Source organism: Vicugna pacos, chromosome 17 (assembly GCF_048564905.1).
Source record: "Vicugna pacos chromosome 17, VicPac4, whole genome shotgun sequence".
In the NCBI taxonomy this organism is placed as follows: domain Eukaryota; kingdom Metazoa; phylum Chordata; class Mammalia; order Artiodactyla; family Camelidae; genus Vicugna; species Vicugna pacos.
This window is the reverse complement of record NC_133003.1, coordinates 11068402-11092965: the sequence shown is the minus strand read 5'-3', so window position 1 is coordinate 11092965 and position 24564 is coordinate 11068402. Positions and strand designations below refer to the sequence as shown.

General features: G+C 35.7%; 1 protein-coding gene across 9 annotated transcripts in view; it reads left to right on the top strand.

Moving 5' to 3' along the window:
* The window catches only part of CLASP2 (cytoplasmic linker associated protein 2), a 153420-nt gene that overhangs the window by 123005 nt on the left and 5851 nt on the right, over positions 1 to 24564 (top strand). For 5 of the 9 annotated variants that reach the window (XM_031686884.2, XM_072940956.1, XM_072940955.1 and 2 more), the window contains 11 exons: positions 1282 to 1445; positions 2229 to 2307; positions 2440 to 2490; positions 6156 to 6299; positions 10370 to 10513; positions 11611 to 11717; positions 13244 to 13397; positions 15931 to 16159; positions 22318 to 22511; positions 23009 to 23137; positions 24044 to 24250. In XM_031686884.2, the coding sequence (XP_031542744.1) occupies positions 1282 to 1445; positions 2229 to 2307; positions 2440 to 2490; positions 6156 to 6299; positions 10370 to 10513; positions 11611 to 11717; positions 13244 to 13397; positions 15931 to 16159; positions 22318 to 22511; positions 23009 to 23137; positions 24044 to 24250 (1602 nt within the window). The remainder of the gene's footprint in view (positions 1 to 1281; positions 1446 to 2228; positions 2308 to 2439; positions 2491 to 6155; positions 6300 to 10369; positions 10514 to 11610; positions 11718 to 13243; positions 13398 to 15930; positions 16160 to 22317; positions 22512 to 23008; positions 23138 to 24043; positions 24251 to 24564) is intronic. The other 4 variants (XM_031686892.2, XM_031686891.2, XM_072940961.1 and 1 more) reach the window with 1 other exon arrangement.

Genomic DNA, 24564 nt, shown 5'->3' with positions numbered 1-24564 from the left:
TGAATCTGTACTGTGAATAAGGACAGTGTTGAAGTAGGTACTGCCTGAGGATCAGAAGGTACTAGAAAATTTAAAGTATTCATACTTTCTGCTTTTACAAATAGAGAGCATCTTAAACAAATAGTTAAGGTGTATTTTTTTTTTCTTACTCAGATTCAAATGTTAAAAAGTTTAGTTATAATTGTGATAGAGAAGAATCCTTTGTTTCTAACATAGGAGGAAAAACGGTTCATGTATAACTATATAAGGGAAATTCAAGAAATAAAATACACATTGAAAACAAAATTCTTAATTTTCCAATTAGCATAGTTACCTTGAGGTTATTAACTTTTTTTAACTGTACTTTTTATAATCCATGGTGATTATAGTGTCTCATAATACAACATGGCTAACATTGTCTTTTAAGTTTTTTCCTCTTTACCTAGAAATAAGTTTTCCAGTATGATACTGACTTTTCTTGTGGAGATATAACCTTAATGTATGTCTCTTTTCATAAGTATTTTTAGTGATATAATTACTTAAGAATATTAGCTTCCCTTCCCTTAAATTTTCTTTTTGCATCTTATAGAAAGTTTTAAGCCAGTAAATGAATATTGAAAACAAGTATAAAACCCATCAGTGGAAATAGAGACTAATAACATGCCATCCAGGAATTTTTAGGAATCATTAAAATGTACATGTAGATGTGTGTCCTGATTTTATTTATTTTAGGCACAGTTACAGTTATCCTAAGTCATTTAAAATTACTTTTGGGGCAGTTTTAATAAATGACATATCTTATGCCAAAAAAAATTTATCATCACTGATATCTTAAGAACTAAGATGTCTCCAATCAGCCTATTATGTTAGAATAATCTTATGCTTTAAGGTAGATGTCAGTATAGTCATCCTCTGATTAATTCACTGCCGCTCTTCCAAAGAGCTGAGGGCTGATGAGACTACAGGTAGTTTCTTGCCCTAAATTTCAGATAAAATGGATTTCATTTTAAGCTGTGGCATCATTGACAGGCTTAGGTGTGCCAGCCATTATGGCCAAAGTTTCTTTACCAAGTGATGCTGCATGGAATAGCTAATTGTCGAACTTCAGCAGAAGTTGGATAACAGTTCAAATGTACTCTTGTATCACAGAGTCCAATGAAAAGCAAGAGAGATTGTTTTTCCGCTTGGCTGCCAATCGCTGTGCCTCTGATTCCTGTATTCCTTTCTACTTCAGTTTTGAATTGATCATAGAGGTCAATATTTCCTCCTTTTTCTCTTCCCTTCCCCATTTATCCACTGTAGGTGTTCAGCATGTTTTTGGAGACTCTGGTGGACTTCATACAAGTCCACAAAGATGATCTTCAGGATTGGTTGTTTGTACTGTTGACACAACTGCTAAAAAAAATGGGTGCTGATTTGCTTGGGTCTGTTCAGGCAAAAGTTCAGAAAGCCCTTGATGTTACCAGGTAAGATTTTCTTCATGTATTTCAAGTTTACCCAACAGTAATCAAGAATATTTAGTTTTTGTGTTAAAAGTTCAGATTTCTGAGCTCTTTCAAACCATACAGACTGCATGAGCTCCATTTGAATGCTAATGATGCCCATTCACATGGTCTGTTTAATGCAGTGTTGGTCCTTAGTTCAAACACTGCATTTCATCTATAAAAATTTTTTGACATTGGTTGAGTAATTCAAGGTGGTATTTTTGTAACTAAAATGTGTTCAAAAAGTAGAGTTGAAGGTTTTATTCAATCTAATGTAAATGTAAAAGTATTTTCTAACTTTGAAAAGAATGTTTTATTATGCATTCTTTTTTCAGAAGATTTTGAACCAATGATAATATTTCTACTTTCTTGTGTAGATTGTTGAAGTGACTTATTTCAAATATCCATTTACTAAGTTGAGGTGAGTCTAGAATTCACATATTAGGTATGGAAACATCTCTGATAATGTTGAAGTTTTTACTGAATACATTTCTGATTAAATCTATAGCTGAGACAAGATAGACCATTATTTGCTATAGCGTCACTTTTTAACGCCCTGCAGGGTATAAACGTTCAGATTCTCCTGGGAATAGCTTGCATTGTATACTTTACCACATAGACTATACCACATACAGATCCTACTTCATGCATGCTTCTTGAATGACGTTATGTTTTGACGTTATTAAGCATAATCTATTGTTAGGTTTGCTAAATGCTTAATTGCTGACTTAGTTTTTGTTTTATTTTGCTGTGTTCTTATTTCAGAGAATCTTTTCCAAATGATCTTCAGTTCAATATTCTAATGAGATTTACAGTTGATCAGACCCAAACACCAAGTTTGAAGGTAAAATTTGAGGTCTTTCGAAGACTTTGTAAGGAATTGAAGTGTTTTATTTATAAAATTATGTTGATATTTATATTTCTGTTAACATGAGAAGCTCTTCAATCAGTGGATTTTGTTTTTATAAACTTTCAGACAGTCAAGCCAGCACTTCGGGACCAGCTTCACTCTTTTTGGAGCTCCAAGGTTTTTTGGTTTTGTTTTAATCTGCATTATTTCTTTTCTTAACTCTCTTTACAAACTCTGCAGTGTTTCAGATAATGTTTGTACGCATCTATATATTCAACTACTAACCTTTGGAAGCCTGTTAAGCATGCACAGATTTGGTTTCAAATGTTATTCAATGCTGGACTGTCTTTTGGAGAAGCTTACTGGGGATATACATTTAGAAGGCAATGCCAGTATGGCCATCTAACCCTAAGCTGTTGTGCAGGCTTACTCTATACAGTCTTACCTAATTTTATGTTTGTAATTTCCCAATACTTTTTTTTTTAAGTTTAGGGGTTTAGATAGCTATTTGGGGCAAAATGTCAGTTTTGCCTGTGTATTTAGTAAACAAAAATTTTTAAGTTTAATCTCAGTGTGATTCTCCAGTTCTCCTTAACTAAAACAGTAACTTTTTTTTTCTTTTTGCAATGTGATATTTCTGATATGTGCCTAAAATTCAGGGTTAGCTTTTCATTTGTTACTAGCACACATTTTTGAGTTAATTTTTATAAAAACTAGGTAGATTCCAATTTTTAATTAAAAATAATTATTAAATTTAACATTAAAAAATAACTTAATATAAAAGATGTGCCCCCGAATTCTTTACTAAAGATGTTTCTTAGTGAGTTTTCTTAAATGAGATTAAAGTCAGGGAAATAACAAGCATATGTGCATTGGCAGGCCTTGAATTATTCTGCTCTTTTCTGCATGAAATATATTTCCACAAGCATTATTGCCTAGGATTGATTTTCCTTTAAGTTTCTGAATATGATTTTGCCTTAAAATCACAATTGTGTTTCTTATCGGGGTTGATTTATACTCAACATAATGTTATTTTCTCAGAGCTGTTTGTGACAGGGGTTCCATCTGTTTTAATTTTTAAAAATAACCTGCAGAAGGAGAATAATTTACTTGATATTACTGATAAATTTTTTTTGCACTTATTCTTTGTCTAAGCCATTGTGCTAGGCATTTCTAGGAACATAAAACATAATTTTTTATCATTATTATTTATAATGCATGATAAACTGTAAACTTTGATAAGGTTATGATTTGTGTACTGGTGGTAGGTATTCAAGTGCTGTGGAAAACCTGTGTATATAGTGTGCTGTGTATATAAAGATTTTTCGTGAACCAATGGAAATGAAGATCTGAACCATTAGCTTGAGAAATAAGAGTGACAAAAATAAAAAATTAAAAAGAAAGAAAAAAAAAAAGAAATAAGGGTGACAGGTGAGTTAAAGGAGAGACTAAAGTTGCTGAGAGGGCCTGAAGAGAAAGACCGTGGGAAGCAGACAATTAAAACTAACTTCCCTATTGGAAACGGTTATGCTGGAGACTGGAATCAGACTGTTTCTCTAAAAGCCATATATATATATATGTGGCTTTTATACTATATATTATGCTTTATATTATATATACACATATTGTATAACATGCTGTGTACACACATGTAAAGCTGTAGGGGAAAACCACTCTTCAGCTCGTAAATTGATGTTTTAGGATAGCAAGAAGTAATACCTTAATGCTGAAAATAAAAGTAAATTTCAGATGGTTGACAGGATTAAGAATTAAAAACTTAACAAGTTATAAAAAACACAAGTAACTTAAGTATGAGATCTTTAAAAATTCTTTCTTGAAAAGGTGCTGGGTCTTTCAGATAAAATTTTACATCTCTCACAGAGTATCATGTGGCTAAATGTCAGAAAGGAAGCAATAGAATGGGGGGTTGGCAATACAGAGTGATTTTATTTGAGTAAGTAGTGTTTTAAAAAGTAAATGTAATTTTATTGACTTCTTTTTCTGGGTTTCACAAACATGCTGTAGAGTTATACACACCTTAGGAACTGTATTTTTCCTCTCTTAAGAGGACTGCATGTTTATGTTATTAAAAGTACATACTATGTATTAACCTTATGGAATATCCTACCAAAATGTAAATTTTCAAATGATTATATGTGTATTATGGTTATTTTGCCTTATAGTATAGTAAACTATATATGGTATAGTAAATGCATCTGTTCTGTGAAACCCTTTTAAGCCTTTCATGCCTGTTTACATTGCCAAAACACTACACTAACTGAATCTCATACAGTGCAGATAAACCTATTCAATTATTGATGGTAGCAAATTGAAAACAAAATACATTAATGTTCATTCTTTGATTTTCTGTAGTCACCTTTCAGCTCTGATACTACACTGATAGAAAGTGGTGTGGCTTCAGAAATCCAAAATGGCACATGCTGCCATTTAGTTGCACTTGTTACTCCAGAATTAACCATGTCTCTTTCCCTCTTCCCTGTACATTTCACTTAAGATGGCTGATAGGGTAACTCCTGTTTTTTCCCAATGCATCTCTTAAACTTATAGTTACTTCTTAAAATTCATTTATTGTGAAATGAAGAATGTAAATTGATGCTTTCTATCTTAAAAAGCATCTTAAAAATGCTTTTTTTTTTTAAAAAGCATTTAAAAAAAAGCAGCTTAAAAAAGCTGCAAGCAGAAAGGGGAAGATGTGCAAGAATCAGAACTTACTTCCTGTATATTAATTTGACATAGTACTTCCCAGAGACCTTATTTGGACTGAGTGAAAAGAATGACATCTTAAGATCAATAACAAGGGAGGAAAGAGCATAGAGGACCTGATTACTTTCACCTTTTACAGTGTTTTTTCAAAGTTGCTGTTTAATCATATAATTAAACTTTCCTTTTTGTAAGTCAGCAAATCAACATTTAATATGTATTTAGCATCTGCTGTAGCCAAGGATTATACACTATACCAGGTGCTATCTCTAAAGTACACTGGTAAAGTCTTAGAGAACCATTATTTAGAAACCCTAGAATGTAAAAAGATGTGACTTTAAAAACAGTGGTTCTGGTTTTTTCTGTGTTTTTTTTTCTTTTTTTTTGCCACAACACACCTGCGGAAGGTGAGATAACTTAACAGCGGCTCACTCTAAGGATAAAGAAGGCTGCGTCTAAGAGAGAAGCATGTGTGCTTTGCCCCACCTCCTGCTGGTTTTGAAGCCTGCAGTCTACCACACATCTATTCATATAACTCTTTTATACAAATAAGTATTGTCTCTTCTCCACTGGTACTTGGGTAAAACTTTTTTGTTGCATTTCTTTTGAGAGGTAGTTCTGGCAGTTGATGGACCTTTTAAGGAACCTGATCTCATCATGTGAGTCTTAATGTGTATTTGCCAGAAACCTGTACTGCCCACCTTGATTACCCACTTGATTTACAATAATACCTTACTTCCAAAATACATTGGTGCATTTCACCAAGAGCCATATTATACTCAGTTTACAAAGGCTGGTTCCCAGGAAAATCGAGACAAAAGTCAGTTGTAAGCTCTGAAGGCAGACTCAAGGTGAAGTGTCTAATCTTACCAAGAGAGTTTTCAGCCATTGTTCAAACCCAGGGAATGGAACTTAAAAGTTCTGCCATATGTGAAAAAAATCTACATTATCATATACTTGTACCTCCAGTAGGTAGGTGTTTATATAATTTCTCTTTTCTTGTTGATGCTTTTCCATTTTGTATTTGTCAAAAAAAAATCACCTAATTATTTCTAAAGTGTTCTCCTTGCCCCTCAGTGACCAGCTGATTATCCTCTGTTGTTGTGTGTTTGCCTCTGCAGGTGAAGGTTGCTATCCTCAAATACATAGAAACTCTGGCCAAACAGATGGATCCAGGAGATTTTGTAAATTCCAGTGAAACTCGCCTGGCAGTATCTCGGGTCATCACATGGACAACAGAACCCAAAAGTTCTGATGTTCGGAAGGTAGGTTTTAATTTAAGGTTTAGAAGATAAATTAGAAAAGCAAGTCAGTCATTTTGGATTGCCAGTGAAAGGAGGTAATATTTTCAGGACATTACCACTTAGCATTGAGTTATTTACCTGGCGATATGAAGACTTTTTTAAAAAATCCTCTCTTTTAAATTATTTTCAATTTTATGCAATTAATATAATTTTCAAACTTAGAATCAAGAATAGCTGTCCTACATGGAACTATATTCAATATCTTATAATAACCTATAATGAAAAAGAATATGAAAACGAATATATAAATACATAACTGAATCACTGTGCTGTACACCAGAAATTAACACAACACTGTAAACTGACTACACTTTAGTTTAAAAAAAGGAAAGAAAAAAGCTGTCCTTGCCACAGTCTTCCCAACCTCTAATCTTATAACCATTCAAAATATTTCAAATCTTTTCCATTGCATTACTTCAAATAAGAGCTTGCGCTGTTTCTTGATTTATTAATTTTAGGCATTATCTATTGATCTGTTGGGAAAAAAAGCCATTATGTATCTATCTATCTTTGTAAATGAAGACTTAACTTTTCCATACTATTCCCACATCCTTTCCTATGTCTTTCCTCATAACCTTAAAAATACTTATGAATCCGTTGTTGGTAATCAATTGAAAAGCTTTAATTTTGACTGTGGAAGTATTCACTCCCATACAAAGTGGTTTATTACTGCCTCCTTACAGAAGCTTAATTTGTCCTGGTAATTTGCCTTATTTTTCATTTGCCCGGTTTTTTTCCCAAAATTTTTTTAAGTATTTGTAAATATTTTCAATTCCTGCCACATGCTTATTGCTAAAATTTTCCATATGCTCAAAAACATAGATTATTTTTCTGGAGAAGTCCTTTCTAGACACTCTGTTCTCTTCACCATCTTCCTGAGGCTTCTCTTCACTCCTAAAAATTCATTTCTTGCATCCTGTGTCTGGCTCCATTGACTCTCTTCCTTGATGAATCATTCTCTTTGATATTTGCTGTAGAAGAGTACATAAAAATATAAATTTTGTGACTTTTATTTCTAATGATGAACTCTTCACCCAACAACAGCAGAATATACATTCTCCTAAGGGCACATGAAACATTCTCCATATTAACCATATGCTAGATTATGAAACAAACCTCAATAGTTTTTTTATAAAAGGATTAAAAGAAATACAGGTTATGTTCTTTGGCTACAATGGAATGAAATTAGAAATCAGTAACAGAAAGAAATGTGGGGAGCTCACAAATCTGTAGAAATTAGACAGTATACTGTATACATTTGTATCTGCAAGCGATTTAATTTAATATATAGAAAATCCTTCAGAATCACTGAAAAACTATTAGAACTAATAAACACATTCAGCAGGGTTGCAGGATAACAAAGTATACAAAAATCAGTTGTATCTGTAAACTCTTGAAGTCAACAATCCAGAAATGAAATTAAGAAAACAATTCCATTTGTAGTAACATTGAAAAGATTAAAATAGGAATAAATTTAACAAAGGAAGTATAAAATTCATAGCAGAAACTATAAAATAATTTTGAAAGAAATTAAATAAGATTTAAATAAATGGAAAAACATCCTGTGTTCTTGAATCAGAAGGCTCAGTATTGCAAAGGTGGCAGCAATCCCCAAAGTGAACTACAGATTCAGTGTAATCCCTACTGTAATCCCAGCTGGCTTTGTAGAAGTTGACAAGCTGTTTCCAAAATTCATAATGGAATTCCAAGGGACCCATGATAGCCAAAACAGTCTTGGGGGAAAAGAAATAAAATAAGAAGGCTTTACACTTGTCTGATTTCAAAACCAAGTACAAAGTAATAGTAATCAAGATAGTGTGGTACTGGCATAAGAACAGACCATAAAGAACAATGGAATAGAAATGAGAGTTCAGAGAAAACCTGTGTCTATGGCCAGCTGATTTTCGGCAAAGGTGCCGAGATCATTCAGTAAGGAAATTACAGTCCTTTCAACAAATTGTGCTGGGACAACTAAATAGCCACATGTAAAAAAATGAAGTTGAACCTTTGCTTCATACCATATACAAAAATTAATTGAAAATGATGAAAGACTTAAATGTAAAAGCTAAACCTATAAAACTCTTAAAAGAAAACAGGGATTAATCTTCATGACCTTGGATTTGACAATGGATTTTAACCAGGATCACAAACAACAAAAGGAAAAATAGATAAATTGAACTTCATCAAAACTGAGAATTGGGGGATATTCCAAGGACAAGAATACTGATGTGACTATAGAAACCATTGGCATGTTTTAAGTAAGGGAATGGTATGATCTGATTTATGTTTTTAAAGATTATGCTGGCTAACATGACAAAAATGGACCATTGCTGTGTTGTGTAAGGGAAAATAGGTTAGAGGGCTGATACGGAAAGGAACCTAAGTTTTCATCTATTGTAGTAGGAAATCACTGAAAAATGTCTCTAGCTGACAAATCAAGAAATAGTTATATGAGCCCATGAATGCCTAAGAATCAGAAAAATCAGGCATTACAAAAGGGAACCCTGTGGAGAACTGAACAGGGGAATTGAGAATTATAAAACCTTTTCTAAAAAAGTTTGGTTTTTAAAAAATCCGTAAGTGTGTGTTACTTTTATTTGAAGACTTAAAAATTATTTTTAAATAAATGTAGCTAGTAAAGTAAATGTGACATTAGAACTAACAAATGAAGGACTTCATCAAAATACACTAAAGCTATTACATCTTAAATCATGCAGTTTAAACCTGCAGAAATAGATACCTAGATCAATGGAATATAATGGAGGATCCAGAGAAACTTAGGTTTATGGAGAAGATTAGTTTGTGATAAGAGTGTCACTTCAAGTCATGAGGAAAGAATATACTCATTGCTTTGGGAACAAGTGGCCTCTGTCTCTAGAAGGAAAATAAAGCTGAATCTCATACACCAAAATAAACTCTAGATGCAATAAAGTATATGTTAACAATCATTAATTCATTTGCTCAAATTGATTTGAGATTTTTTTCAAAGTTTTGTTTCCAAAAAAGACACAGGATCATAAAGTTTTGTTGCAAAGTGTAAATAGCTTTATTTAAGCACCATTAACATGTCAGAGCACAAACCCACACAATATATACTATGTTGGTGTTTTTAACAAAATGGGCTTGTGTTATAGCTGTTTTATAATTTTTTCTTCAGCAATATATAGAGTCCTCTCCCAGTCTCTTCATGTTTAGAGCAACATCATCTTTGAAGGCTATGATGTATATTGTGCCATTGCTCCAGTATAACATGCTTTAGCCACCCCCCTCCTGTGTCTTAGATGCCATAGACAACAAACACTCAGGTTTTCAGAGTGGGATCAGAAAGGTCCAGAACAAGATGTACACATTTGGATACAAGTCACGATCATGAACTATATGCACTCCTCTCTCCTCTCAGTTAACTTTCTATGAAATCTGAATTTCAACTTGGCTTTTATTGACTCCGTTGGTTACTTTAAAAGGAGAAAGGAGCTTTATATTTTCTTAACTGATCTGAATACCTTTGTTTTGTTCCAATTTCCACAACATTAGACTAGTTTTAGCTTCGAATTATAGATTTGTTAAGATGAGGTGCTTTGAGAGAAGACTACATATGGCTACTTAATTTAAGAATCATATATTGAGAAAATGAAAGGTAAAGTGCCAAGTTGCTCTGGATGGGCTTTGTATAGCTTAGGGATGTACTTTTTTATTTCCACCTATCTTTTTTCTTGTAATCATTTATTAGGAAAACTGAATTAGTAATGTATATTGATAGAGTAACCCTAAGAACTATCTGGTTGACTTTTGCCATTGATTGTTAGGTCATATTTGTTATGCTTTTCATATTCCGTTCTTACCTTCAAAAAATAAAATGTCAATTTTTTTTCTTTCAACAAAGAAATGTGAAAGCGTATGAAAGCATCTTCTTCTTTTCCCCTGGGAAAGATGGCCTTTCACTATTGAACAGAAATATCAAGTGAAGAATGTGGTCTCCTTTGAGTAACCAAAATACATTTGTCTGCTCCTTTTATGTCTTTGTTTTCTAGGCAGCGCAGTCAGTCCTGATTTCCTTATTTGAACTCAATACCCCAGAGTTTACAATGTTATTAGGAGCTTTACCAAAAACTTTTCAGGATGGTGCTACCAAGCTTCTTCATAATCACCTTCGAAACACTGGCAATGGAACCCAGGTATTTTTCAGTTGTTTTATTGGCTATTGTATAATGTGATGGTTGGTTAACAATAATTGCTTTCTTTTACGTGAAGTTAAACTTTGACTCTAGTGTATAATTTTTGCATCTGCATTGGGTAGTATTTCCTGAGCAGAATTAAATATTGTCCTGGAAAGAACAGAATCGTTTATATTATAATTTGGTATACATTAGGGCAGTGGTGAATGGTGGCCAGAGTATGAGCAAGGGCAGCGAAATGTAGCAGAACTTAGATGAGGTTGTCACCTTTGCAAGCCATTAGAATTAGGACATGCTCTTAGATGAACCAATCCTTATTTGAGGGCCAGAAAAGATGACTTATTCCAGGGATAATAAATAAGGCCCAAAGAGGGTAATGTTTTAAAGGCTGTGTTCACCTTTAATAATTAGAGGCTTGTCAGTCCATAGGTGCTGGAATTATACAGGATGTTGTTTTGGAGAAGTAAGGTCTGAGTAAATGAACATTATCATTACATGTATCTAACTAGTATATAATCATTTACATAATACACCTGTACCTTTGGTAATGGATAAAGGAGAAAGTGGATGCACTTAAGGTCAGTCTAGGGAAGACAATCTGGGAACAATTCTTGGTACCAAGATCAATTACCTTTTTAAAAGAAGAAAGGATTGTTTCGTTGTATCTTAAGAGTTAGGCAAGTTACTAACATGACCAGATTTTACTTCTTTGGTGTCTTTGTAAAAATTGTTTGTAAATCAGCCTCTCAAGAATGAATAAAATTTGAGCAATAGTAATGGTTGGAGGAAGGAAATTGGCTCAGAGACAGAAAGCTAATTTAAAATCGTTAATTTGGGATCTTATTTAATCTCTGAGAAAAAGATGCTGTACTATTTGAAAGCAAGAAATGGGTAGGGAGAACAAAAAAGACTTAAAAGAGCTAGATTTCTGAATGAGAAGAAAGTTTTCCCCCACAGAGATACAGAAATATTTAAAATATTGACCTATAAATATGGCTCTTTCATGTTGTTCCACTTCTTGATCGTCTGACTTCCTGAGGAGCCGTTACGTTGAACTTCCTGTTATGCGTTAATGTTTACTTGACTCCGTCCATCAGGGTTCCATGGGGAGTCCTTTGACAAGACCAACGCCACGGTCACCAGCCAACTGGTCCAGTCCTCTTACTTCTCCTACCAATACATCACAGAATACTTTATCTCCAAGGTAATAAAAGGATTATTTTCTGTCATGGTTTGCATTTGCAAGTTCCCATTCTTAGAAAAACAGACATTAATATAATTCCAGTTGATAGTTCTACTTGACTGGAAAGGTCTTAGATACATAGAAACTTAGCAAATTCAAAAAAATTTAAGTTTATTCTAAAACTAACCCTTTAGATGATAATAATGTATAGGACATGGAATTTTTTTTTATCAGTGACAAAAAAACTTACAGATACAACTTTTAGAAGTGACTGTTCGTTGCATTAAATAGCATAGTTGTGTTTCTCAGATATGCTGTATAAATCCATTAATTGCAAATTATGTCTTTCAGTTTTATTACTTAGTATAAATGACGAGGTAACGTCGTAATGATGGATATTTAGAGCTAATGTTCGCCAACCACTTCTAAGAATAGAAGAAATAATTAAGCTTATAAACAAAAACAAAAAAATTAAGAAAAACTAGGGAAGGGTTAAATATAATTTGGCAGTATGTATTCTTAGGAGAAATGTGACTGTGAGATTGATCACTAATACAAAATGTAAGATGTATGAAATTTTTACACACTTGTGCAATTCAGGCTGGGCTGTATTTCAGATAAAGTTCTTAACTCATTAAGGGACATTTTTCCCTATCGTGGCCTTCTAAAAAAATTTGTCTACTAGTCCATATTTGTCCTTATCAGGTTGATTTTTGTTATTAGCCATCTATCATAACCTATTTTCTTGTATTCATTACAATTATAAGATGCTTCATTGTATTGCAAAAAATATTGCAAATTTATAATTTAGTCTGTTTTTTCCACATTACACATATGTGACAATTCTGATGGCTAAATTCCGGCCTCAGTTCAATTTTAGAATCTGATTATAGAATTCACATCAATAACAGTTATGTTCACTGTTAAAAGTTCTTGGCATTCTTACAGATTTGTGTAAAATACATTAATCCCCAATTTAAGCAGTACCATTATTGTGACTTAATCACAGGACTTAGTAAACTATCTGTACAGGGACATGTGATCAATACTATAGGCTTTGCAGGCCATGCAGTCTTGATCACCTCTGCTCAACTCTGTGAACATAGCCATAGACAATAGCTAAATAAATAAGCATTGCCATGCTCCAAAACAATTTTATTTATGGACACTGAAATTTGAATTTTATATAATTTTCATGTGTTGTGAAATGTTATTGTTTCGATTTTTTTTCTTAGCTTTTTAAAAATTTTAAAAAAACTCTTCGATATCAGGGCCATAATTTGCTGACCCCTGGTTAGAACATTTTTGAAGGTGAAAAGGCAAACCGGTTGTTAAGGACTGTGCATTCTAGAGGCACTGTAAGCTGCCCTTAGTGAGCAAACAAGGGGACATGTACTTTAGCCATTTGTAGCTGTCAGGTTTTGTTTTGCTAATTATGCTTTAGAGCTATCATTTTCTAATCCTGTCTTTATAAATATCCTGTGTAATCTCAGATATGTTTGTATTTCAAAACTACAAAGAGAAATGAATTACTGTCTTTTTCATAGTGCATTTGACTATGACACAGAAAATATGAACTCTGAAGATATTTATAGCTCTCTTAGAGGTGTCACTGAAGCAATTCAGAATTTCAGCTTCCGTAGTCAAGAAGATATGAATGAGCCATTGAAGAGAGATTCTAAAAAAGATGATGGTGATTCAGTGAGTATTTGAATATTCTTACATTGCACACTTCAAGACTTTTTTATTTTGTATTGTTTTTTAACTTTGCTTTCTTTCATTTTCAAGTTTAGTTTTCCAGGGGTCAGTCACTCAGTATTTACTGACTATCTATCACGTACCAGGCACTGTTCTGGGTCTTAGATTTACAAGGCAAAGTCGCTGCTGTCAAGTTCCTTATAGATTTTCAGATAGAGATGAGTACTGTGGAGTTTTAGGTTAGAATGTAAAGTGAATCTATTTTGGATTAAGTGGTCAGAGAAGATGACATTTGCACCGAGACCTAAATAAAGCCATACAAGGTCTAGGAGAGGAGAATTCCATACAAGAAGTAGCAAGTGCCAAGACACTGAGATGAGAGCGAGGTTGTACAGTTGAGAACCAGGATGAAAGCCAGGGTAGCTGGAGCATTATGAAGGTGTGGGGGACTGGAACATGGGCCAGGTCACATGGCCCTTGCAGGACACAATAAGGTGTTTAGACTTTTTTTATTCCTATTAAATATAGTGGTAGTGATTTGACTCATCAGTTTATGTGATTCCCATTAAGAATGTTGTAACTGACATTTGTTCAGTTTGTTGTCTCTGCCATTATACAAAGAGCAATTATTTTTCACTCTGCTTCTTCTTAGACTTTTCTCAAAATAAGCTATCCCACCATTTCCTGTGGAATCTGTGGTTTCTCAGTGTTTGCAAAATTATAGAACATTGCAGTGCTTCAGCAGATCTCTAAAGGGCTCCCTCCTCTGCTTCCTGGCTTCTTTCTTGCTATTGTTTTTCTCTCCATGCCTGTATGGCAGACGGGCCTAGTAAACTGGCTGCCAAAAACCTGCTTACCACTCATATTTGAGGTTCCCTAACTCAAAAGCTGCCTGTGGTAGCAGTAACAGATTAATAAGAGTCAGTGTTTAATTGAGGACCCCCCACCACCACCACCCCGAGACAGCAGGGTACAGTGTCGGTAGCTCAAGTAGTGGATTCTGGCAGAAGTGAGTTTGAATCCTGATTCCTGGCATTCACTAACTAGTCAGATTACCACTTCTAAGCCTCAGTGTCTTCCTAAGGAAAATAGGGGTACTATTGCATACCTTAAAAATTATTGTATGATAAATCAATGACTCCATCCAGCCCAGCCCTCTCTCCTGAGTTTCAGATTCATACATCCAACTCCTGATCTTTTCCCCTAAACTGTCCTCCTCTATCCCAGTTGATAGCAGTGCTAGTTGCTCAGCCAAAAACCTTGGACAGAACAGTTGTCCTTGTTTCCTCCTTTCTTTTTCTCATCCTCCCTGCTTAGTCCATCAGGGAATCTGTTGGCTATCTCCAAAATATAAACCACAGTCTACACAGTAGACTTTTCCCCTTGTTACCTCCCTGACCTCATCTCCGGCTACTTTCCTCTGCTCTAGCCACATGTGTCCTTGCTATTCCCTGAACTTACTGGGCATGTTCTTGCTTCAGGGCCCCTGTCTTAGCTGTTCCCTCTGCCTTAAACATTCTTCCTCCAGATATCCCCATGGCTAGTTTCCCCACTTCCTTCCAGTCTTTGAGCAGATGGCTTCTCAGTAAATCTTACTTTGAGCAGCCTATTTAATCTGCAGCCTCCTCCCTCCCACCTTGGCACTCATGATCCCTTTAATACTGTACTGCCTCCCAGGCACTAATCATCTTCTACTGTACCACGTAACTTACCCATTCATTATGTTTTTTTAATGTCTCTGACCCCACACTAGAATGTTAAACTTCGTCAGGATAGACAGCATTCTCTCATTTGTTCACTAATATATCCCCAATGCCAAAAATGTTATCTGGCATGGAATAGGTGCACAGTAAAATTAAAGAATATTTGTAAAGCACCTCGCTAACAGCTTGGCACATAGTTGCTCGGTCAGTGGTGGTAATGGTGACACTGATGATGGTAATTGATATTTTGATAAGTGTATTAATGTGCCCAAACTCCATCAGGCATCCTTCCAAAAGCTATGCAGTACCTTTAGGCTTTTATTTTTTTGTATGTGTGTGTTTTTTGTTTTTGTTCTTGTTTTTAAGCAAGACTTTTGAAATTTGATTTCCTTTATTGACGTACTGTCATTGTATAATTTACAGCCTTAATAATGAAATCTGGGAGCTTTTAGTTCTATGTTGCTGGTAAAAGTCCTTTTGTATTTATTTAACTGGCATAAATGGCATTTAACTGTAACTAATCACAGTGTATATATATATTGTTTGATCGAGCCATTGGCAGGGAAACTATAGGAATTGTTAGAGACATCATTCTTTCATGGTTCTTATTTGCCTTCATGGATGTGGTTTCTTTACAGCTTTTCCATGAGCTTTGGCTTTTTGAATGTAAGTTTTAACTCATCTTGTTGATTTCCATTACTCAGCTTTTTTCAGCTCTTTATTATTACCTTTTTAAAATAGCCTTTCAAGCAGTAGGAAAATATCCTTTTAGAATTTTGAAGAGATACTTGAAAGTGAATTAATTTGCTATACTTTCCCCGTCCCATTAACAGATGTGTGGCGGTCCTGGGATGTCTGACCCAAGAGCAGGAGGTGATGCTACTGACCCAAGCCAAACAGCCCTTGATAATAAAGCTTCATTGCTCCATTCGATGCCTGCTCACTCCTCTCCACGCTCTCGAGACTATAATCCGTATAACTACTCAGATAGCATCAGTCCCTTCAATAAGTCTGCCCTCAAGGAAGCCATGTTCGATGATGATGCTGACCAGTTCCCCGATGGTACGTCCTGGGTCGTCTGCTACCTTCTGTTACAGAGGTCTGCTAATCAGCAAAGCAAAAGAAGGATACGTGTTCTTTTATTGTAACTTCCTAAGTAAGGATCTTTGGGATGGGATCGTTCTCTCTCATCTTCTAGGAGCTCATTTCTGGTGTTTTGGTAGTTTTCTTCCCCAGAATGAGAGACAGGTTAATCATCCTAAGGTCATCCTTGAAATCAAGAAAACCTTAGTGACTTCCCAGAAACAGATGAAACCAGTTGTAGCTTATAAATTTAGTCTATGTCTAACTTATAGCTTATAAATTTAGTCTATGTCTAAACATAGTTCATTTAGTTACTAACTTTTATACCAGAATGACAAAACCCTTTGAAAGAATGCCTGTTCTTTACAATAACCTTTTAAGTGTGAAGTCATAAACTCTTTAATAAGATACATTCAAGGACCAAATATGGGAGAAGCTACCATTGGGATTTGGAGTTGGCTTAGGTCTGAGCTCAAACACTTATTAAGCTGCATTACCTGGGAAGTTGGTTGACCTTCCTGAATCTCACTTGTCACTAGGCTGGAGATGTTACATTACTTGCCCTTTGACCACAGTATGTGGTAAGATTCAGATAAGATGTATAAAAACTGATTATAAAGTACAAAGCACTGTGAATGTTTTAGTTATTTTTAGTAATAAGGAATTACGTTTTTGCCTCAGCATATTACACAATCCATTAATTCTTTTTTTAGTTAAAGATTTAAATAATGTATAGTTAATATATAACTATATGTAGATAAACTTGAAAGTCTCCCCCTCATGATTCCATATGTTGGTAGTTTCTGGTTTTCCTTTATTCCCTCAGAGTTACTGTCATTGAACATATTTCTGCATAAACTTATGCACATGTACAGGTAATTCTAAGAGATTTCTAGAGGTAGAATTGCTCAGTTGAGGTATATGTAAGTTTAAGTTTTGAGAGTTAATACCCAATTACCAACTGAAAACACTTGGTTAGTTTAAGTAGTACTGATTGCCTCACCAGCACAGAGTGTTTAGATGTTTTATTTTTTGTCACTGTGATGGATATAAAATATAGGTCATTCCTAATGAGCATTTCCTTAATTGTTAGAAAGATTGAGAAATTAGATATCAGGAATATTTTTTAATTTTTGTAATTTTGATGAGTAGAAAAATATCTTCACTTCTGTATTTCTTTGATTACCAGTTGATGAATCATATTTTTACCAACATGTCATGTTAAAAGACTTAATGTATCTCAGATATCACAAAGGCAAAATTGTGACCAAACTATCTAAAATAATAGTTGTCTTAATACATAAGAGTCTATAAAATTGCCACAGTTGCGCGCTTTGGTATGTTTTAACCCGTCATAAATAGTTGACTCCCTTGCTGAGGTCTGGTCACCATAGCAGCGTAACAGAAGCGCATGAATGAATTGGACCCTCATGAAAGTGTCCTAGGAACCATCTGTGTAGCGACAGCCCTGCAGTTGACTGAGAAATCGAGACCTAACTTTAGCAGCTTTAATTGTTTTTAAATTATTTATGCACAGAGGTCACACAACTGGCATCTCTTGCCTCAGCTACAATACATATATACACATATATATATGTATGTATGTATATATAGTTTTTTTTAAGTATTGTTTCAAAATACTCAGAACCTTAAAAGTTGGGAGTATAGGAGAAAGAACTTCTCTTTTCTTGAAATATCTGAGAGTGAGTTGCCGAACTGATGCTCCATCACCTCAAATACTTTAGAATGTACTTTCTGTAAACCGAGACATTGTCCTGCATAACCACAACATATTCATCAAAATCAGGGGATTCTCTTTGGTACATTAAGAACCACCTGTCCTTAGTGTTCTGTCTGTTATCTTGATGATATCTTATAGCAGAGGATTCGGTTCAGAACGTCATGGATTTAGTTACCATGTCTCCATCCCTGTTCAGTCTTTTCTTGGCTCTCGTGACCATGGCATTTTTGGAGATTAAAGACCAGTTATTTTGTAGTATTTCCCTCAATGTAGGTTTGTCTGATGTTTTCTTATGATTGGACTTAGACTGTACTCTTGGCATCAGTATCACAGAAGTGAGAGTGCGTCTTTCAGCTAACACATGATTGCACTTTGCCCCATGGTTGGTGATGTTAATGTTGATCCCTTGATTTTGGTGATACTAACCAGGCTTCTCCACTGTGAAGTTACTCTTTTTGTAATTAATAAGTGTTTTGTGGAGAGGTAGTTTAAAACTGAATATCCCAGTCCTCATTAAACTTAAATTTTATTCATTTTAAAAATATTTATTTACATATTTATAACTGTATGGTCTTATAGTTTCCTATTCTATTCAGTGGGTTATAATTTTAACTATCATTATTTATAATACGCTCAAATTGTCCTTAATTTGACCACCACCCATTCAAGCTGGCTTTTGTGTCCTTTTGACATGTCTGCATCCTTACATTCTGACACAACAACATCTTGTACTGTCCTTCCTTCAATCCTGGAATCAGCCATTTCTCCAAGGATCAATCCTTGGTTTCTTTTAATAGAAAATGGTCTTTAAAGACTAAAGCCTGGGCACGAGGGATACTCACTGCTGGTGGGGTATCACTACTCCACAGACCTCTGAGTGGCCAGAGCTAGGAAATGTGTATGTGTGTATGCTGATTTATATCTATTTCTGTGTCTGTCCAAAGCTATGTGTTTGCACCAGTAACTCCAATTCCAGTCTAGTGCCATGAGGTTAATTTTAGTTTCTCCCTTATTGATAACTCCCCTTTTCTGACAGTGAGAAACCTGGCTTCCGTTATCTTTAATATATTTACTTATTTGATCAATCCTCCTTATGCAACCAGTTCTCCATCTCTGCCACCACCTCCTCCCTCCCACAGTGCAGTCATCACCCTGCTGGGCTCTACCATTCCATGTGGACACGCTCAGCCTCCTTGGCCTCTGACACCCACTGCTGTTCTGCATGGGCTCTGACAGATCACACCTGATTGCCATCACACGTGGACACCCTTCTTACTCTGGCTGAGCTCTGAAACCCCATCTTTCCCACACTCAGTGTGTAGAAACCCTCCTTATTCTACCCAGGAACCTATCCCCATGGTCATTTGTAATTTTAATGAATGGAAAAATACTTCATTTTATGAGGAAAAATTGTGTTTTTACCAACTTCTCATGTTAAGAGACTTAATATATCACAAATATCACAAAGCCAAAATTATGGCAACTTAGCAAAATCACCCCCCCCTTATGATCTAGTTCTCTTCTTCTTTACTAAGAATCATGTATTTTCCATTTGTTAAATGAAGACGTCTTTGGAAATTATATAGCTGAAACCTAAACTGGGTAGAATATTTTTGAACTTGTGAACATTTTTTTCTTCACAGCTTAATATGTCTGATTGACTTCCAAAACATAAGGCAGCCCTTTTATGTTGAGTAAACACTCTTTGAAAACGGATAAGCCCTTGGTTAAACCAAAATAGTAGCTGTTCCTAGCTTCATATAGCAGTTGTTTTCATTTGCTGTCTATATTCCATTTTAAAGTTGAGATGGGAAAGACTTTGCATTTCTCTTACTCAGGCATTTCTGTATATACTATAGACAGATACACACATATTTGACAAATTTATCAAAATTAACAAGTCAAAAAAGCCTACACTAATGGCCACTTCTGATTATGACCTTTGTAAAGTTTACCAGGGACTGTATTGTTCCAGGATACGTACTACCACTAGTGACCATGACACTGTTATTCAAGGGAGACTCAGATTTCAGGCCCAGGTGCTCACAGTGACCCTAGGGGTGGGTGCTGTTTTCCCATTTTACTGATGAGAAAGCCCAGCCTCCACAGTAGGTAAGAGCACGCCCCCATCACACACAGGCTGAGGGGCAGAGGCTTGGCGGGCCCCCAGCGCCTGTGTGCCTTGCGCAGGACCGCAGTGCCTCCCTGTGTTAGAAGAGGCAGAAGAGAATACTTTGTCTTAACTAATTCAGCACCTTAGGTTTTAATTGTTTGTATGATATAAACAGTTCCATTTTTCAACGAATCGTGTGTGTGCTTTCTTTGGCAGAAGTGATTTTCCTGTCAATCATCTCTCCAGACCATTATATAACAAGTCATTTCTGATTATCTTCTAGAGTAATTACAAAGCCTGTACTCGTGAGGAAGAGAACTGAGTTCCTTTGAAGAACATTTTCTTGTGACTTCCCTTTATTTAGCTGGAATAAAATCAACTCTTACGACAGTAATTCTCTGACACCTGTGAAAATCTGATACTATAACTTTGCAGGAGTGATTTTTATGGGGTTTATAGAGATGCATTTATTCAGCTGCAGTAGTTCTTGTTAAACCAGCAATATTGATCTCATGTTGGTCTATACAGATGAAGTTAAAAGACATTTTTATTCTCCAAGTTAAGAGTGTATCTTTGAACTCAAATTTCTTATCTTTCGTGATTCTGCTCTGCATTTTGCAGATGTTCTTCTTGGTCTTCCAGCCCTAATTTGGTTCCCCTTAGTGATCATTTTTCCCAGATTACCTCAAGTTTAGTTCAGTAATCAACATTTTGTGCTCTGTGAAAGAGTGTTTGGGAACCAGAGGTTCTCAGTGCTCTTATTACAGTTCCATGAAAGTTGTTCTAACAAACTTCCTTTTTATAGTCAGTGAATGTCATCATTACACTTTGGTTCAGCTTCCCTTCCGTCATCTGTTAGTTTTATTCCAATGGAAGTCATCTGTTCTAATAGTTCAGCTTGATTCCGTTTCCTCAGGTTTCTGAATCGTCTTAAGTGAAACAGAATTTTTCTTTCCCTACTTGTAGTTGTGGGTTCCCTGAGACATACAGTGTTAGGCCATTGGTATCTCTAGGTCAGAGGCTGACCAGCTGGCAGGATGAGGCACAGTAGCTTCTGTTTTTATGGATCAATAGTGAAATATCTGGCAAACTGCAACCTCAAGGTTTGTTTTTGGGTAGAGTACTCTCCTCCTGATCCTTTCCTTTCGTAGGCAACAACCCTCCCCAAAAGGCCAGCCTGCCCATGCCAAGTAGACGCACAGAGAGTACAGCCCCACGGTGTCAGCTGTCTTTCCTGGAGACTTGGGAGGAGGAGTTGACCCCGGGTGTGCCTTCTAGGCTCAGGCATCCTATTCTGGGATTATTTCATTTCAGAGAAGGAGTCAGGAAAAGTAATTTATGGCACAAGCCCAGGCAAATGCTTGCCCAAGTCCCTCAAAGCCTGAATTTATCATTAAAAAAAATGTAGGACAACTCTGTTATTTTGTAGTGCTCTAATGTGAACTTTTGGATTTAACTGTCTTTCTTTTAAAGATGATTTAAAGCATTATCTGATGACTGTTGAAAAATAAACAATGTGTCCTTTAAAATTCATAAAATTCATGAGTTCATAATTACACATTTAAAAAGAAAGCAAAAAGAAATGAAAACTCCTCGATAGCCACTGGGCCCAACTCTTGACTCTGAAATTTAAAGGGAAATGTATTAAGTATATTCTGCCTTTTCTATCAAACTGTATTTCAGGGTAATCAAAATAGCAATAGTTGATAAAGTCACTCTCTGCAGAAGAATTTCAACCCATTTTTAACTCCTAGTAATTGATTCAGAACATCAGTGGGTGAAATCGTTAGTGAAAAGATTGACGGGGAACTTTCCAGTGGTAGGATCAACTTGTCACCAGGTAGATCCAGTGACCATTGTTGATGTCACTAAAAACGAAGTGCCCAGGCACGGGGTGACTCCTGGCTTGACAATGTAGAAGTGTGTAAGGACAAAGGGAGACACTGGGATTTGCTAGAAATACTTCAGGAAAAAAAGCTGGAGGCACGGGGGACAAAGATGATGTAAGAATGGTAAAATCTTAATAATCATTAAATCTGGATGATGGGTATATGAAGGTTCATTGTACAATTCTCTCTTTAGTGAATTTTTATTGTAAATGGTTTTGAACTAGTATTGATGTTTTGGGAATGACAAATTGAAAAGAATATTACTTAGTCATTTTTCTTTGTTTTTGTTTTTAACAACCAACTTTCTGTTTCATAATGTTATAAAGTTGGCATCCCCGTACTTGTGAAAATCAGCTTACAAAGTTACAGAACTAACATCATGTCCTTTTGACAGATCTTTCCCTAGACCATTCTGACCTGGTTGCAGAGTTGTTGAAGGAGTTGTCTAACCATAATGAACGCGTAGAAGAAAGAAAAATTGCCCTCTATGAACTGATGAAACTGACACAGGAAGAATCTTTCAGTGTTTGGGATGAACACTTCAAAACAATATTACTTTTATTGCTTGAAACCCTTGGGGATAAAGAGGTAAACTGCTGACTGTGTAAACAATAGCCTGTTTTTTCTGCCTTGGATTGCCTCTCATTGCCTGTTAATCAAGCACTACACACACTTAGAAATTGGGGAAATGAGTCTTTTCTGCTGCTGCTTTCTGCACAAAATTTTTACTATAAAGTACTACTCAACGAAGTACCTCGATGATTTTGAACAACTGACAACAGGAAAAATGAAAGATTGCTGACGGAATTTTTATAGGAGAGTACATTTTTTTGCATATTTGAATTAGTTGTTCAGAAGTAAAATTTCCTTGTTGATAATCAGAATGTAGTTGGTTCTTGATTTCTTTAAGAAGTTTAAGTTTTCAACTAGAGTTGTGAAAACTTAATTATGTAATATAGCACGTACTTCTTGCAGTTGTCTGCAATTCCCCTAACCAATATTAAGACCCTTAAGTTACAGAATGTTAAATGTAAAAGATTGTCTACAACCCAAAATATTAAAAACATTCAAATATTTCTTCTTAGCCTACAATCAGGGCTCTGGCATTAAAGGTTTTAAGAGAAATCCTAAGGCATCAACCAGCAAGATTTAAAAACTATGCAGAACTGACGGTCATGAAAACACTGGAAGCACACAAAGATCCTCATAAGGAGGTAAGTTACCTGATGGCTAAATTATTGTAGTATTTGTAGTTTAGTTATCCACCCTCTGACCCAGAAAAGGCCTGTAGCATATTACTGACTGTTACAAAAGATAAAATTGACATTTTTAAGTTATTACAGATGAAATTAGGCCTGGGTTTCCTGACTTCCAGTGTATTTCCTACTGTATCTTCCCAAGCACCTCTCACAGATTGAGAGCTTAAGTGAAATGCTAACGAAGTAGCAGCAAACACGTTAACTTTTACGTGTTTTCAAGACCATCTTTAGCAATTACAGATTCTGATAAGAATATAGGCAACTATTTCTTCTCTTCATTGCAAAACCCATGCCCTACTACCCCTCCGCCCAAAGCCCAATACAGAAGGAAAAAAAATCATCGTAAACAGCAGGGGAAATGGCCTGTTAACTTAATAACATACTGACGAGATGATCTTTGTTTTATTTTGTAATACCGTCACAAAGGGGGATCAAGCATTCCTGGAGCTGAGGATGCCCTGTGATGAGCAGGGTCTCCACACGGCTGATGCAGAGGACTCCGCTCACTTTACAGTCTGGGGAAACAGAGCCTCCACTCCCCTGCGGAACTAGATCACAGCATGATCTAGAAATTGCTTAAATCATTAAATCACTAAATCAAGCCAACATTAAGAGAACACAGAAGGAAGAATGTTGTGATAAAGCCCCATGTGTCCATCTTCTAGCTTCAACAGTTACTGACGTTTTACCAAGTCAGTTTTATCTGGACCCCCACTTTTTATATTTGTTTACTGTAGTGTTTTCAGAGCAAATCCCAGACATCATGTCCTATTATGTATCTCATAAAGTTTGTGCCTCCAGGACACGGTGTCACATTTTATGGAGTTACTTCCTAGCTAAATGTTGACCCCTCTGTTTCAGGTGGTGAGGTCTGCTGAGGAAGCTGCATCAGTGTTGGCCACTTCCATCAGTCCAGAGCAGTGCATCAAAGTGCTTTGTCCCATTATCCAAACTGCAGATTACCCAATTAATCTGGCTGCAATCAAAATGCAAACAAAAGTGATAGAGAGAGTGTCCAAGGAAACCCTTAACCTTCTTTTGCCAGAGATTATGCCAGGCCTGATACAGGTAAGCAGCAAAGCTTAGAGGAATAAGCTATGTATGATGCTTTGGTCTCCAGTTATTTCAGGCACTTTCCAGACAACACTAGTGGCATGACCAAACCTTCCTGCTGTCTCAGGTGTTCAGAGCAAAGACTTTCCATAACGAGCTCTGCAGTGGGGCGGTGGGGTAGGAGGTAGAATACAGATAACGTAAAACTTACCATCTGGCCATTTTAACTGTGCGATTCAGTGGTACTAAGTACATTCACAGTGTTGTACAACCATCACCACTGTCCATCTCCAGAACTTTTTCTTCATCCCAAAGAGAAACTCTGTACC